Source organism: Theileria annulata, chromosome 3, assembly GCF_000003225.4.
Source record: "Theileria annulata chromosome 3, complete sequence, *** SEQUENCING IN PROGRESS ***".
In the NCBI taxonomy this organism is placed as follows: domain Eukaryota; phylum Apicomplexa; class Aconoidasida; order Piroplasmida; family Theileriidae; genus Theileria; species Theileria annulata.
In genome coordinates, this window is record NC_011100.1 from 1,672,998 (window position 1) to 1,686,718 (window position 13,721).

At 30.3% G+C, this 13,721-nt stretch overlaps 4 protein-coding genes across 4 annotated transcripts, besides 14 other annotated features; 3 read left to right on the forward strand and 1 right to left on the reverse strand.

The window, feature by feature from the left end:
• Positions 1–18: 18 nt before the first annotated feature.
• On the reverse strand, positions 19–942 carry TA18195 (uncharacterized protein; the record flags this gene model as incomplete). Its single annotated transcript, XM_950371.1, has 1 exon — positions 19–942. The coding sequence occupies one exon, from the start codon at positions 940–942 to the stop codon at positions 19–21; it is 924 nt and encodes a 307-aa protein (XP_955464.1).
• A 411-nt stretch (positions 943–1,353) lies between these two features.
• Positions 1,354–1,419: a sequence feature (Signal anchor predicted for TA18200 by SignalP 2.0 HMM (Signal peptide probability 0.177, signal anchor probability 0.764) with cleavage site probability 0.103 between residues 22 and 23).
• TA18200 (uncharacterized protein) lies at positions 1,354–2,673 on the forward strand (the record flags this gene model as incomplete). Its single annotated transcript, XM_950372.1, has 6 exons — positions 1,354–1,533; positions 1,575–1,648; positions 1,710–1,775; positions 1,805–1,849; positions 2,218–2,305; positions 2,452–2,673. The coding sequence occupies 6 exons, from the start codon at positions 1,354–1,356 to the stop codon at positions 2,671–2,673; spliced, it is 675 nt and encodes a 224-aa protein (XP_955465.1).
• A 91-nt stretch (positions 2,674–2,764) lies between these two features.
• On the forward strand, positions 2,765–7,029 carry TA18205 (uncharacterized protein; the record flags this gene model as incomplete). The annotated part of the gene is made up of 22 exons (XM_950373.1): positions 2,765–2,775; positions 2,803–2,984; positions 3,072–3,241; positions 3,397–3,643; positions 3,675–3,775; positions 3,806–4,006; positions 4,038–4,088; positions 4,158–4,212; positions 4,254–4,548; positions 4,578–4,686; positions 4,717–4,886; positions 4,920–5,007; positions 5,038–5,109; positions 5,141–5,221; positions 5,256–5,304; positions 5,384–5,430; positions 5,463–5,501; positions 5,543–5,737; positions 5,768–5,858; positions 5,895–5,989; positions 6,020–6,103; positions 6,133–7,029. The coding sequence occupies 22 exons, from the start codon at positions 2,765–2,767 to the stop codon at positions 7,027–7,029; spliced, it is 3,330 nt and encodes a 1,109-aa protein (XP_955466.1).
• Positions 7,030–7,645: 616 nt separating this feature from the next.
• Positions 7,646–7,792: a sequence feature (Signal anchor predicted for TA18210 by SignalP 2.0 HMM (Signal peptide probability 0.000, signal anchor probability 0.994) with cleavage site probability 0.000 between residues 49 and 50).
• TA18210 (integral membrane protein, putative) lies at positions 7,646–13,672 on the forward strand (the record flags this gene model as incomplete). Its single annotated transcript, XM_950374.1, has 1 exon — positions 7,646–13,672. One exon carries the CDS (start codon positions 7,646–7,648, stop codon positions 13,670–13,672), a length of 6,027 nt encoding a protein of 2,008 aa, XP_955467.1.
• Positions 7,718–7,786: a sequence feature (12 probable transmembrane helices predicted for TA18210 by TMHMM2.0 at aa 25-47, 76-95, 102-124, 129-151, 216-238, 265-287, 308-330, 345-367, 549-571, 1348-1366, 1474-1496 and 1511-1533).
• Positions 7,871–7,930: a sequence feature (12 probable transmembrane helices predicted for TA18210 by TMHMM2.0 at aa 25-47, 76-95, 102-124, 129-151, 216-238, 265-287, 308-330, 345-367, 549-571, 1348-1366, 1474-1496 and 1511-1533).
• Positions 7,949–8,017: a sequence feature (12 probable transmembrane helices predicted for TA18210 by TMHMM2.0 at aa 25-47, 76-95, 102-124, 129-151, 216-238, 265-287, 308-330, 345-367, 549-571, 1348-1366, 1474-1496 and 1511-1533).
• Positions 8,030–8,098: a sequence feature (12 probable transmembrane helices predicted for TA18210 by TMHMM2.0 at aa 25-47, 76-95, 102-124, 129-151, 216-238, 265-287, 308-330, 345-367, 549-571, 1348-1366, 1474-1496 and 1511-1533).
• Positions 8,291–8,359: a sequence feature (12 probable transmembrane helices predicted for TA18210 by TMHMM2.0 at aa 25-47, 76-95, 102-124, 129-151, 216-238, 265-287, 308-330, 345-367, 549-571, 1348-1366, 1474-1496 and 1511-1533).
• Positions 8,438–8,506: a sequence feature (12 probable transmembrane helices predicted for TA18210 by TMHMM2.0 at aa 25-47, 76-95, 102-124, 129-151, 216-238, 265-287, 308-330, 345-367, 549-571, 1348-1366, 1474-1496 and 1511-1533).
• Positions 8,567–8,635: a sequence feature (12 probable transmembrane helices predicted for TA18210 by TMHMM2.0 at aa 25-47, 76-95, 102-124, 129-151, 216-238, 265-287, 308-330, 345-367, 549-571, 1348-1366, 1474-1496 and 1511-1533).
• Positions 8,678–8,746: a sequence feature (12 probable transmembrane helices predicted for TA18210 by TMHMM2.0 at aa 25-47, 76-95, 102-124, 129-151, 216-238, 265-287, 308-330, 345-367, 549-571, 1348-1366, 1474-1496 and 1511-1533).
• Positions 9,290–9,358: a sequence feature (12 probable transmembrane helices predicted for TA18210 by TMHMM2.0 at aa 25-47, 76-95, 102-124, 129-151, 216-238, 265-287, 308-330, 345-367, 549-571, 1348-1366, 1474-1496 and 1511-1533).
• Positions 11,687–11,743: a sequence feature (12 probable transmembrane helices predicted for TA18210 by TMHMM2.0 at aa 25-47, 76-95, 102-124, 129-151, 216-238, 265-287, 308-330, 345-367, 549-571, 1348-1366, 1474-1496 and 1511-1533).
• Positions 12,065–12,133: a sequence feature (12 probable transmembrane helices predicted for TA18210 by TMHMM2.0 at aa 25-47, 76-95, 102-124, 129-151, 216-238, 265-287, 308-330, 345-367, 549-571, 1348-1366, 1474-1496 and 1511-1533).
• Positions 12,176–12,244: a sequence feature (12 probable transmembrane helices predicted for TA18210 by TMHMM2.0 at aa 25-47, 76-95, 102-124, 129-151, 216-238, 265-287, 308-330, 345-367, 549-571, 1348-1366, 1474-1496 and 1511-1533).
• Positions 13,673–13,721: the final 49 nt, after the last annotated feature.

Sequence of the window (13,721 nt, forward strand, 5' to 3'; positions counted from 1 at the left end):
TAACACTTATTGATAATATTAATGTCTATTATTAATTAAATCTTTAATTTTGGAAACTTCTGTAATGAAACTTTCTTTTGTAGTTTCATCTGCAAATTGTATAGCCACAGAATCAGTAAAGTTGGAAGCATTGAATAAAACCATATTTTGTAATTTAATGTTCTTATCCCTCATAATTTGCCTTGAAAACTCCTTCATAATTACTTCCTGATCTGTAATTAACTTACCAATAAGTTTAATAGGAAAGAATCTTGAAACTTTGTTTCTACTCATGTAAATTACCTCCATTTCAAAATCAATAGTTAACATGAGAAATGCAGGCTTATCCCTAGTCTTTGTGTAAAATAGTATTGGAACACCTTCATCCTCGGGAACCTTTTTAAAATAATTTTCAAAATCTCCTTCTTCATCTTCCCATTTTACCGTTCCAGATCCTTTACTTTCCAATTCTTTTAATTCCATAGATTTTACATTCATTTCTTCATCTAATTTTTGTTCCTCCTCTAGTTTTTGTGTCTCTTTTAGTTCTTGTTCTTCGAATTGTAGTTGTTGTTCCAATTCTATTTCCTGTTCTAATTCTTGTTGTTCCAATTCATCTTCCTCTTCCAATTGCTCTTCTTGTAATCCATTCACCTTTTCTATATCTGAGTTTTCATAACTCTCATCCAAACTATTAACATCTTCCAGATTACTCATGAAATCTGTAGAATAATCACTGGATTTTTCAAATTTTTCCAATGTGTAATTTCTAGTAGGTAAATTTTCATGATTCTCAAAGGAATTTTGAACCAATAAATCAAAATCTTGTGTAGAATCGAGACCACAACAAGCTGATAACTTAATAATGATATTTGGAACAGTAGGATCAACTACTCTTTTATATCTTCCATTATTGTATGGAATAACCCTGGCATAAGGTCCACGATTAGCACCTTCCATCATTAAATCTGTTTTTAGCCAAATATAAACTTAACTAATATGTATGTGTAAATTCATTTAAAATAAATATTAGATAAAAGAGTTGATAGCTAGGTAAATTAGTGAGAATCATGCAAAATTGCTAGGCATGTGCAACTTTATGCACCTGAGATTATTTGGACAGAAATAGCAAATAAAAGTGAAATATCAATTTGAACATCAAATTAAATAAACAAAATAACCAAAACTACTAATTTATTGAATAGTATATATAATAGAATATATAATAATAATAGAATATAGAGGAATCAGTAGAATAGCGTGAGTTAAATAATGTGTAGTTCATGATATAAATATTAATTGAAAATAATCCCCATGATCATATGTGTAATATTTATCGGATATATATAATATGTTAAGTAGTTAATTTTATTAATGAATGAAGAAATAAGACAGATTTTAATAATTCTACTCATTTGTAGTCAGATTGTAGTGTTATCAAAACAACATACACCTAGTGATAATATAAAAATTGGCAATAAAATTATTAAAAATAGTGAAAATAACCTTATACCGGGGAGATTTTCACAGTTACAAGGATATGGAACAGTTGAGGTAAGTAAAATGTGTAATTAACCTAACTAATATATTTATAGGAAGTCGAACCTCAACCGAAAATAAGAATATATGTATATAATCCACCAAATTCTTTTAATCCAACAAATGAAATGTTTGATTAATACTATTAACAAATTTATAAACTGAATTACTTCAATTCATTTATTTTGTAGGTTTAGTAAAAGAATATTGAGGGAAATGGAGAATGAAAGATTCACTGAACAAGTAAGAACTGTGTAGTAAATTTTTAATCAAATTAATTTAATAGTCAAATAAAGTGGAGAAGGAATTTGAAAGAATTAAAGATTCTCAGGTATTTTAATAATTAAACGAGACATGGTGTAGAAGAGACAGCTAGCAAGAATAATGGGTAATATCGTTGATAACATAAAGTATATGAGTTTTTAGATGCAGTAGAAAGAAATTCTAACCAAATCTGACATATTCTTTTATTCTTCCAATTATTAGCACAATATGATGTCCGTAGTGCTGATTTCTCAATGGAATCTCCATAGAATTAATTAATATGAATGCTAGCCGTGATTAAAAAATAATATTTTAATATATTGTAATATTTACAACAATTTTATTATTTTTTAGTCAGTTGTTATACCTGCTCCTGAATTTACCTTTTACTAGAAATTAATATTTTGTAACATAATTTTATTGTTTTGAATTTAGAATGACTAATGAAGCCATAGAAGATTTGAATATTGGAGAAGTATATATTAACTCCTCCAGTCTGGCTGATTCTCAAATCAAAGCACTGGTAATTTCATTTCTTCCTGACACTATATTTACCATTCCTACACTAACTATCCTATAAATATGGGCTATGATAAATCTAATTATTTTCGTTAGATTATAATATGTTTGAGGATTTAAATTGTGATTTTTAGTAAAAATGATGTTTAGGACCAACTTTTACGTTTTAAGTGCTCCAGACTAGAAAAAAAACTGAAGTCACTTCAGTTGAAACGTAAATATTTGTCAGAGGGAAGAGATATCAATGTCAGTTTGAATGAACTTATTTCCCGAGAACTCATCGAGGCCGCTGATTTCTTAACTACTTCTACCGAAACAGATTATCCCAATCTAGAAGTATTATACTATAGTTTATACATTTATTATATTTAACAAGAATTAATATTAAATATAATAATTAATATTAAATATAATAATTAATATAATAATATTATAGAATGTGGAAATTGATTCGAATAAGGTAATGAAAGAAAAGTAAAAATGAAATTAGGAGATAACAAGGATAATTGATACAATTAACTCAAGGGATACTTCAGAGGAAAAACATGTCCATTTCGAAGAAAGTGAGGAGGAAGAATCCCAAACCGCATCCAGTGAATCTGGAGAGGCCAAATATGAAGAATTTCAAAGAAAGAAGAAAAGGTCATCAACGTTGCCAAACCCAAACGTTAAAATGAATTTATGTATCATAACCACTAATAGATACTATATATTGGTTTATTACCAATTAGTTATATTCCCATTGATTTGGTTGGTATAATAATTTTTAGCTGGTGAAGTACAATTAATACTTCACAACAAGGGCACTTGCAAACCGTGCGCATTTGTTTATAACAAGAAGAAGACTTGCCGAAACGGACTAAGTTGTGGGTTTTGCCACCATGAAGACCACGCCTTGTGTACGCTCAAGAGGTGGAAGAAACAGCAGAAACTAGCTTCGGTAATTTTACTCATAATCATACTTGTTCAGACGGGAAGCTTTACAACGGAAATTATTTCACAACTTACACGTTCTAGTTCTGAACTTTCATAAATTTGTTTAATATCCTATTAATTCATTTATATATTTCCACCAGATTCCACACTAAGATTTAGTTTGTGAGAATATTAATTTTTCAATTTAAATTTTCTATTATATTTTGTAAAATAAATTATAGAATTAATAAAATGAGTGAAAATTCAGTTGAAAATGAACCTGGAGATGAAAGGTTCAAATTAAAGGCTAGATTCAGGAAAAAGAAGGAAAAAACATTCGAAAAGGATGAAAGATTTAATAAAGTATTTAAAGAAGATGTAAAATTAAAATCTGGGCCTAAAATTGACCCATTTGGACGTCCATTAGGTAAACTAATTAATTCTAACTTAAATTTCAGATCATACTTCAGTTAAGGAAATATATTCATCCTCGGATGAGGAAGATTTAGAAGAAGGATTAGAACCAGTTACAACTGAAGAGAAGGAACCAATAGAATATGTAATTTATAATTTAGTATAGCTGATTTAGGGTGAAGAAAGTGATCGCATTGCAGTAATTGGCTGTGACTGGGATAATATAACAGCAGATGACCTTTTTGTTCTCTTTGAAACTATCTATAGATCAATTAATAATAACAATTTTGTCACAGCAGTTAAAAGAGCCGCTATATATTTGTCAGATATCGGAGAAAAGAAGATTTCAGAGGAGAATATATCAGGACCCTCAATTGTAAGTATTATTAAAATAACAAATCATTTAGGAAAATTCCACAGAAACACGTGATGAAGAAGGTTTTAATTTATACAATTTTGTCATAGATTATACAATTTTGCCATAGTTTATACAACTCTGTTGTAATTTGGGATTAACGATTATTTAGATGATGATGAAACTAGACAAGAAGCACTTAGAAAGTACCAAAAAGAACGTTCAAAGTATTTTATATTATTATATATTTTGTTATATTATTTTATAGTATTATATATTGTGATTAGATATTATTATGGAGTTGTGGAATTCAATTCTGTGGAAAAGGCAAAAATATTGTATGACGAACTTGATGGGACAGAGGTGTCATTTGCAATTGATGGATTGGATCTTCGTTTTGTGCCACCAAATTTGGAGTTTCCAAGGAAACCAACAACCGAAGCATTTAAAATACCAAATAACTATCAGCCTCCAGTAGGATCACAATCTGCTTTAAGACACTCGAAAGTTGAGTGTAAGTGGGATACAACCCCTGCGAAAAGATTTAAAACACTAACAAAAAGGTACTAGTGTACTTTTATTGTAAAATTAGGTTCACTGAACAAGAATTGGCCTCTTTGGATTTGTCAGAATATTTAGCCTCAGATGACAGTGAAGAAGGTATACCAGATGATGTGCCAAACTATAAAAGATTATTAAATGTAGGTTGTTAATACATAGTAAATCTTTAGGAAGTTGACAGAGAATCAGATAAGGATGATGATGAAAATCCTGATGAAGATAGTGAAATAGAGGAAGATGAGGAAGATACTGATAATGAGTTGGATGATGAGCATATATCAGCAACAGTCGGAAACTTCAAAATTTCATTTGGACCAAATGTAGCAATACCAACTGAAGAGTAAAATTCATATAGTTTGTTATGATTATTTAGAGTTGTTGGAAAACCTGGAGATTACAATGGTAAAGTCAAGAAGAATAAATTTAAGAATAAAAAGGTAGTTGAGGATCATACAATTGAGGTTAGTTAAATTTAAGAGTAAAATTCATAGGGACGTCACTTTGATATGAGATATTTGAAGAGTAAAAAGCATCAAAGTCGAGTTCAACAGCCAGGATTCCAGGTACTGAACACATTTTTCATAATTAAAATAGTCAAATTTTGATGATGAGAGGCTAAAGAAAGTGTTCCAGGATCCTAAATTCGAAATTGATACAACTGACCCGAATTATAAAGTACAAATTTATATACTGTTAACTTGATCTTTAGAAAACTGAATTTAACCAAAAATTGCTTGAACTAAAGTCTAAACGCAAAGGTTAACTACACCTAACAATTCACTTAATGTACTACTTTATACTTTCAATTTCTTTCATCAATATTTATAAATAATGTAGTTATGTCAGAAAATAATGCCCAGTTGTTTTTGAAGTTTCTCCTCTCGGTATTTACTATGTATTACTCAATTTGACTTAGGGAGGTACACCTTCGGCAGCAAAAACACTTTTAGACCAAGTAAACATAGTTTTAGGAATAATTTAAATGTATTTGCATAGATAAGTGTGGAAGAAATGGTATTTCAACTAGTTTCATGCCCGTCGGAGTCTTTCATACCATACACCTCAGATCCGGAAGAAGATTCCACAACCACTGAGGCTTTAGATGAAAAATATGTTGGAAATCTAATCATAAGGACACTGGACTTGCTCTTGGATAAAAGAGTATACGAATCCATCTTTAATAATCAACAGGTGTTGATATTTGATAATATGAACATGTAGATTATGGAACTGTTAAGTCAAGGAATCTCAGAGTACAACTACTATGCCAAGAGACTAATTTCAAAACATATTAGGAAGTATTTAGAAAATGGTATTACTTGGTAAATATTCATTAATTCCTATTTAGGCGGGAAAAACGACAATGTGTACCGAGTGGTATGGAATTTGTTACTGGACAGGGAATATATCGTATTTGAGGATTCTGCAAACGCTATTTGTTCAGTAAGGTTTTAACTTTAATAATTTGTTCAGATTGTTTCCAGATCTGGAGAAGAGGACTTTTTGAACCAGGATAGACTGGCTTTATTACTGAGGTGTTTATCAGGAGAAATGGAAGTATGTTTGAAATTCATATATTTGTAAAGGTGAAGGAGATTGACAAGGTTACAATGGAACTCAGGGTATTAGAATTTTGTACAATGTTAGGAAAGGCAAGTCAGTACTGTTTCAAACTTTTACGTGATAACCAAGTGTACGACCATATATTTAAGCTGTATATGAACGAAGACGTATTGGTTAAGCTAAACTGTTTGGAAATTTTAGATTCGATGGTTCCTCTAATTAAAAAGCTTGACTTTGAATCAAAACCTTCGAGAGATTTTATGAAAGAAGCCGTGGAGCTTTTCAGTAAGAAAGATTTAGATGTGGAATCAGACTTGGTAGCAGGTCCTCTGCTAAGATTTTTCAGTACCATAGTTTTGATGGATAATGTTCTAAAGGGAGATGAAATTGTTTTATTTTCTCACTGCGTGGCTGATAACATTTTGAACTCTACCAAAAAGAATATTCAGTACTACTCATCTCTGGCCTGTTTCGGATCACTTTTCATCAGAGGGTATTTAACTGAAGAAGTCTCACAGAAATTTCTGGAAATAGTCAATAATTGCACAAATGAGGATGTTCTGTATTCCTGTCTAGAGTCTTTGCAGTTTGTTAGTCAGGCTGGTGATTCATCTAAATCCAAATTTGTATTAGAAGCTTCGGCTTGCATTGTGGCAGTTGTTTCTAGGTTTCCTTTCAGCGAAGTTAGGGAAGCGTGTTTTTGTTATTTGATGAATTCTCTCGATTACGATGGCGTTACAGAACTTCTAATTAAATCAGAAAATGACTCTCGTCTACTAAGCGCTCAGGAGAATAATTATGAAACAACATTAACCAAGAGAAAACTCATTAAAAAGTTTCTACATAGCGTAGAACAGTTATATAAGCCAGAATCATGTCCTATCTCGGATTCAACGGTTAGATTGTTAAAGTCTGTTTAATTTGTGGATTAGAATGAATAATATATAAATAATATTCCTTATTAGTTATCATACACTTTGTAATATGGATGTAAAATATATAAATAGCACTAGTTAATGTATTGATTATATTGAAAATAACTTTAAAAAGATTGAGAATAATTTATTTCAAGGGTATTGTTAAGAAATATGGTGTAAGTAATGAAATTAATAAATGGTCTAATGATACATAATTATAATTAATTTAGAATTTAATATTAAGCAAAAATAATAAAATGAACAATTGAGCAAATAATATAAATTATAAAAGGGTGCACGTCACCAACATCGTATGTCGTCGATTATTTGTGGATATACACAGTTTTAACCTACAAATAATACTTATTTCAATGTAGTCTTTTTTAATTTGATATCAAATTTTAGGATTCTGGATTATTGACCTATTTTATATCACATCCGGTTCATGGATATTGTTAATGTGCTTTAATTAAGATTTAAAATGTAGTATAATTAATTAATAAACATAAAATGAAGTTTTTTGTTGATAAAATGTTAAAAAATAAGATTATGATATATTTTAAAAAATACAAACTCAATCCCTCATGCCTCTAGTGACTAGCATCAAATAACCACAAACATGACGGTGACTGGATATAAGTTTCATGTAGAAACTAGTAGGACTAATCGTTACTCTAGTCTCTACCATGATTGGTTTATCATTGGCGTAGGTTGTTTTACATATTTTCTGGTTGGTCTATCACTTACTTTAGTTTATGTATTATGTGAGATGGATTATTTCATGTTATCTGGTTTATTTCGTATTCAGAGATTCTTTTCAGATGATGCTTATTATTTTAGTAAACAGGTTGTTATAATGTATGGTGTGATTGGCTTTATATTTACACTTGTCATTGGACCAATTGGTAAGATGTCATGTATGGTGTGGTCTTGGATTCTGACACTAACATATTTAGTATTTGGAACATGCTCTTTCTTGTTTGGATTCACTCAGTATGGTAAGTTGTTAATTATATCTATCAGCATCATATCACTCATAACACATATTCTGATGTGTAACTTCATATTCTTCCTATTCGATCCAATGACTAATAATAAACAGACTGAAAATAAGTCATCAGATGATAACAATAAGAACTCTGAGAAATCTAAGAACTCTCACGAAGCTAACAAAACCAAGAACAATGACAAGAATGACCAAGCTGATCTAGCTGAAAGAGATAATAGATCTAGGCACTTGAATGCTATTGGTCCATATGGTTCATTAGTATACTATAGGGTCATTATGTTCCTGATTGGATTTTTTCTCGGATCACCTATCATTTTATTTGTGCTGAGGGTTAGTTTATCTATTGATACATTTTCTGAAAAGGATCCCATAATGTCCTCAGTTGACATGTGTAGAATAATGATGCTAATGTTCTCAATATCAGTTATGGCCAGTATATTCCTTACACTTACATTTTCAAATGCATCGGTAACTGAATATACCTTGATGCCATTTCGTATGATATCTTTTAGAAGACTTAAGAAGACCATGTTTAACTTCTTTGATATAGAGTTACTAGTTGTAGTCTGGATCATCAATCCTCTAATAATGACCTTAATTCCATACACTACTAGGATCCATTCCGAGTTCCATAAATTCACACTATTTCACAGATTATTATTCTCAGTGTTTCTTATTTCAATAATGATACTGATGCATAGAGATATACTTTATAGCTGTATCAGGACCATAAAATTACTTAATGCATCAATATTCAACATCTTATATACTGATGGATACACACAGATAAATGATAAAGATCTCAGGGAGACACCTATATCAACAACTCCATATTCTAACTACACACCTAGATATTCTGGAGACACACCATCCATGGTTCCAAATCAGATATCAGTTCCATCAGAAGTATCATATCCTTACCTTAAGAATGGCTGGGATCCTGTTGAGAATCAGGATAAAAAACTCTTACTGAGATCATACCAAATCCTTGTATCACTTGATAGACTAACACACTATATTAATACTGGAGGTGACATGGATATTCGTAACATCCATGGTGATACAGACCTATCATTATGTAAACCACAAATAGATACATCAGATGAATCTGATACTAATCCTAACGATCCAATGAAATCCACAGTATACCTACTTAATGAATATAAAAGTGAACTCCTGTCAATGATAGGTAGTTCAATAAATAGATACTCAAATGACAAACTCATACTAAATTATATTAATTACTTTCGCTATTTTGGTTATTTAAATCCCGTACCTATTATTAAATATTCAACGCTTACTAGTTCTTTTTTTTCTTTTATCAACGAATTGAAATTTTCAATACAATTATTTGTATGTTCTAATGAAGCAGATGAATCATCCATTAATCGTTTTAACGATGTTGAATGTGTCTTATCAGAACCATCTTTGAATAACCTTTTTGAATTAGATATTGTTAAAATTGATAACCACTTTAATCCATTGGTGTGTCTTATAAGAGCCCAATTACTTTCGCTAATTAATAAAATATGTAAACCTAAAATTGAACAAATATTAACTAAAATTCGTACAATGCTTTCTGTTATTAGTAAACTTCGTTCAAAACTTAAAATGCCCTCTAATACTGATTTAAATTTGTTTAAAACATACACAAAACTCACTATTTTGTCACGAGATACAGAAATTACAAAAAATATTTCTACTATCCGAAACCAATTAAGCAAAATTTTACAATTTGTATATTTAAACGATATTAAAAATCAGTTATCTGAAAAAAAATCGATTGATGAAAATTTACAAGAGTTAAATGAAATAAAAACTAAAGTAGGAGAATTATCAAAATCTATATGTGAAGTTCAACCAAAATTAACTTGTATAAATACTAATATTCGAACTCTGTTAACATGTAAATCCCAAGTTAAAGCGGTTTTGAAAAATAGTAATAATAGTAATGGAAATGATATTGAAAATAAAATTAGTCAACTAAATGGAGATTCTCTAGATATCTCACAAATTAAAACTCAAGTAAATAAATTAAAATTCAAAACCGAATTTGGTATAAAAATTTTAGAACAAATTAAATCTGTCGTTAAACTTTTAAAACCCCTGAAGTTATCAATTGTGTGTGTAATTAGATCTTTTCTAGAATCATCAGTTGAATCTACAAAAAAGACTATCTGTAATTTATCCAATGGTATAACAGTTGATGATTCAGACAATATGTTGTCTGATCAATCACTTAGACCTGCCATTGTTTTGCAGTCTATATCTAGATTATCCAAACACATAAATGATTTTATATGGACTTTGTTTTCACACAATTCATTACTTGAATCAAAGTTATTAATATCAAGAATTTATGAATACATAAGAAAGTCTCATGGAATCTTATTCATTCTTGAGTCTGCTGAATATTGTAAATGCCCTAAATGCCAAGGATTCTCTGGATTTAAAATTACAAACATTACAGAAGTTATAAAGTCTTCGACCTCTGAAAATTTTACAAAACGTGATGGAAACCACTTGTGTCTATGCAATGTGATTAAACATAAATTATATCACAATCTCATTAGATGCATTCGATATATGATTCATATGGAGTTTTATATTCAGAGTTCTATTTCAAGAAAATTTGATAAACATACCAATTCGCCAACAATGGTAGTGGACATTTTGAAGTTAATACTAATGATAATAGACTTTGTAGACGAGTTGTCACAATTCATTAAAAGAAAGTATTTAAAAGATTATTTTGGTGATTGCTTTTGCAGATGTTCCTATGATCCTTACTATCCTTACGTTATATCAATGTTTCTTTGTGTATCTCAACTAATGGAGGATGTATTTACTTTTGACAATGAGAAGATTCAGATGGCCACTCACCACATGTCGAAGCTGATAGCTGAATATCATTCCATGGATTTATACCCTCATAAACAAAGGCTAAAAAATTCATCAACTAGTGATAACCAAACGAATAGTGTAACATCTTTTAATATTGGATATGAAATTAAAATATCAGAAGGTAGTATAGAATTAAATTTAGGGTTAAGCAAAGTTTTGTTGTCAAGTTTAGAAAAAAAATGCTTAATTATTCAATCATTTGGATTAATAACAACTAGACAAGTCAATACCTCTAAATTTACTCTATTTTTTCAAAAATGGTCAGAGATATCCTTCTCTCTCATTAAAGAGAAGCAAGTATCATCGAATACAAAAGATCAAATCAAGACTATCACAACTATTATTTCAGAAGAATACATGTTGACAATTAAAAAACATCAATCACAGCCATCTTTAAAATGTTGTAACGAAAACAATAAGTGCAAATGTTGTAAAATAATATGTATTTGTATTAGGTTATTTTCTAATAAATTAAAACTGATAGCTTCACAATTAACAGAGACAGGAATATTAGATTTTATGAATTCATGCTTTAAAAACTCTGAATTAAATCAATTAGCATTTGATAAAATAAGAATGATTAATACTAGATCTGAAAGTATGATTAAATCTAGTAGGAATTCTAGGATCAGTGATTCTACAAGTTCCATGATCTATGGTGGTGATTTTGATCATATTAATCCTAAATATTTTGGTTATGATGATGTTTATAGACCTCATCCACATTTTGGTTCAGGATACTTTAAGTTTGTACTCAGCAGAGTATTGATTGTCATTATTCTGTTGTTCATGTTCATATTCATAAGGACTCGATTTGATAGATTTGTCAAGCCTGATATCTTTGGTGCATATTTGATCAAGGTAGATTCGAACATTAATAGGTTTAGAGAGGTACTTCATAATAGACTAGGTCACAGTATTAGGAACATTGTTAGGATTGGAAGTCTCGATAGTTTATTTGATGATATTCCAGATCCAAGTCATCATCTAGTATTTGAATATCCTGAGTTAGCTGATATTCAAGATCTTAAGTCATGGTCTGAGAGTGATACAATATCTGACACATTCACAGATGCTATCTATGATGAGCAGAGTAGGACTGTTCAGGAGTCTAGGAGGAGAAAGGTAGCTTTCTACATAGTCATAGTTGTGTTCTCACTTCTATCATCACTTTATTTGAACTTTGTAGTTAGGGATCTATCAGTGATGTTAAACTTAGACCATAGTACTTGGTCATACTTCATATGTATTACTATTCTTATGGGTATGATAATAAGCCTAGTGGTTAAGTATTGTGTTCATCTCTATGACTTTGTTTATGTTTTGGAGAAGTATAGTAATAGGTTAACTAAGATTGAGAGTTTTGTTGATGATAGTTTTGGTGGAATCACTGGTAACCTAAGTTACACATCCAAGTTCATAATTCTCTTTCAATTACTAAGATCTTTGAAGACTGACATTGTATCACTATTCAGTATGAATTATCCATACCATATACCAGCTCAAAGTCTGATGAAGAATAAGGTATATCCATACAAGGATATGACATCTGATATGGAGAGAATGATGACATGTGAGAATATAGAATGTATCAGGAGTATGGTCCTAGATACTATTGGAACACCAGAATCCATGGATCTACAAAATATACTTGATTTTATATCATATGTAGCCATGAGAAATACTTCTGAGTTTGATAAATATCATGGTTACTTTAGTGGCAATGAACGTTATTTAGCTTGGAGACTTGGTAAACTACTAAGTCATAACTTCTTCCTTCTAACTTATGGAAGATACTCATGTATTCTTGAGATGGATCATATTATTAGGAATCTACAGATTCCCATCACACAGTTCCATAACTGTCAGATGCTATGGCAACTATTTGGCAATTATGAGTCTAACCTCATTTCACTCAAATGTTTGGCTGAAGAATCAATAGGTGTACCACTTACCGGAATTCAGAGAGATGTTCTAAGAAACAAGTTCAATGAGGAGTATATTTGTGAATTCACCAGGTACCAGGAGTTCATAATGACTAATCTTCATATCAATCCTACTGAATCTCCTGATGATGAATGTAGTTGTTACTTTCCATATCCAGATTTAATTAGGTGTCCACTTGACATAGACAAGGTGGCTAGACTTACAAGAGAATATTTTGGTGACACCAATAGTAGACTCAGTTTATCACTTCCTACAACCAACTGCAATGTAACCAAACAACACTCAAACCAAACCACCAAGCCATCAGCTCAGTCATCAAGTGTTTCAGTTATTAAGTTCTGTGATCATTGGTTAAATATGAGACTAGGCTATTGTGATAATGAGGAATGTGAGAAGGCTGTAAGATTTGCATACGAGTTGATTGTGTCAAAACTATCCAGTGACTCAGATATATTTGAGTCAATTAAGGAAACTGTAGCTAATATGAAATTGAATATTCTGAATACAGAAGAAGTCTATGAGACTCCAGAAGATATCCACTTACCTATAAAATCTTCAGAACATAGATCACTTAAGGATTATACTAATAAACTTAATGAACTAAGATATAAGACTACTGATAACTATCAGGATACAGTTCTTGATTACCTAAACAGATACATGATGGAGACAATGACTAACACTGAGAAGATTATGGTCCCACTAGGAATATTCTTATCCTGGTATGGATTACCAATATGTGAACAGCATATAAGAAATATGGGTAAATTTCAATATCTCATATAAGTTAAATGCAGTTAATGTAAAATATTTCGATTTTAAGTTTTTGTAAAAT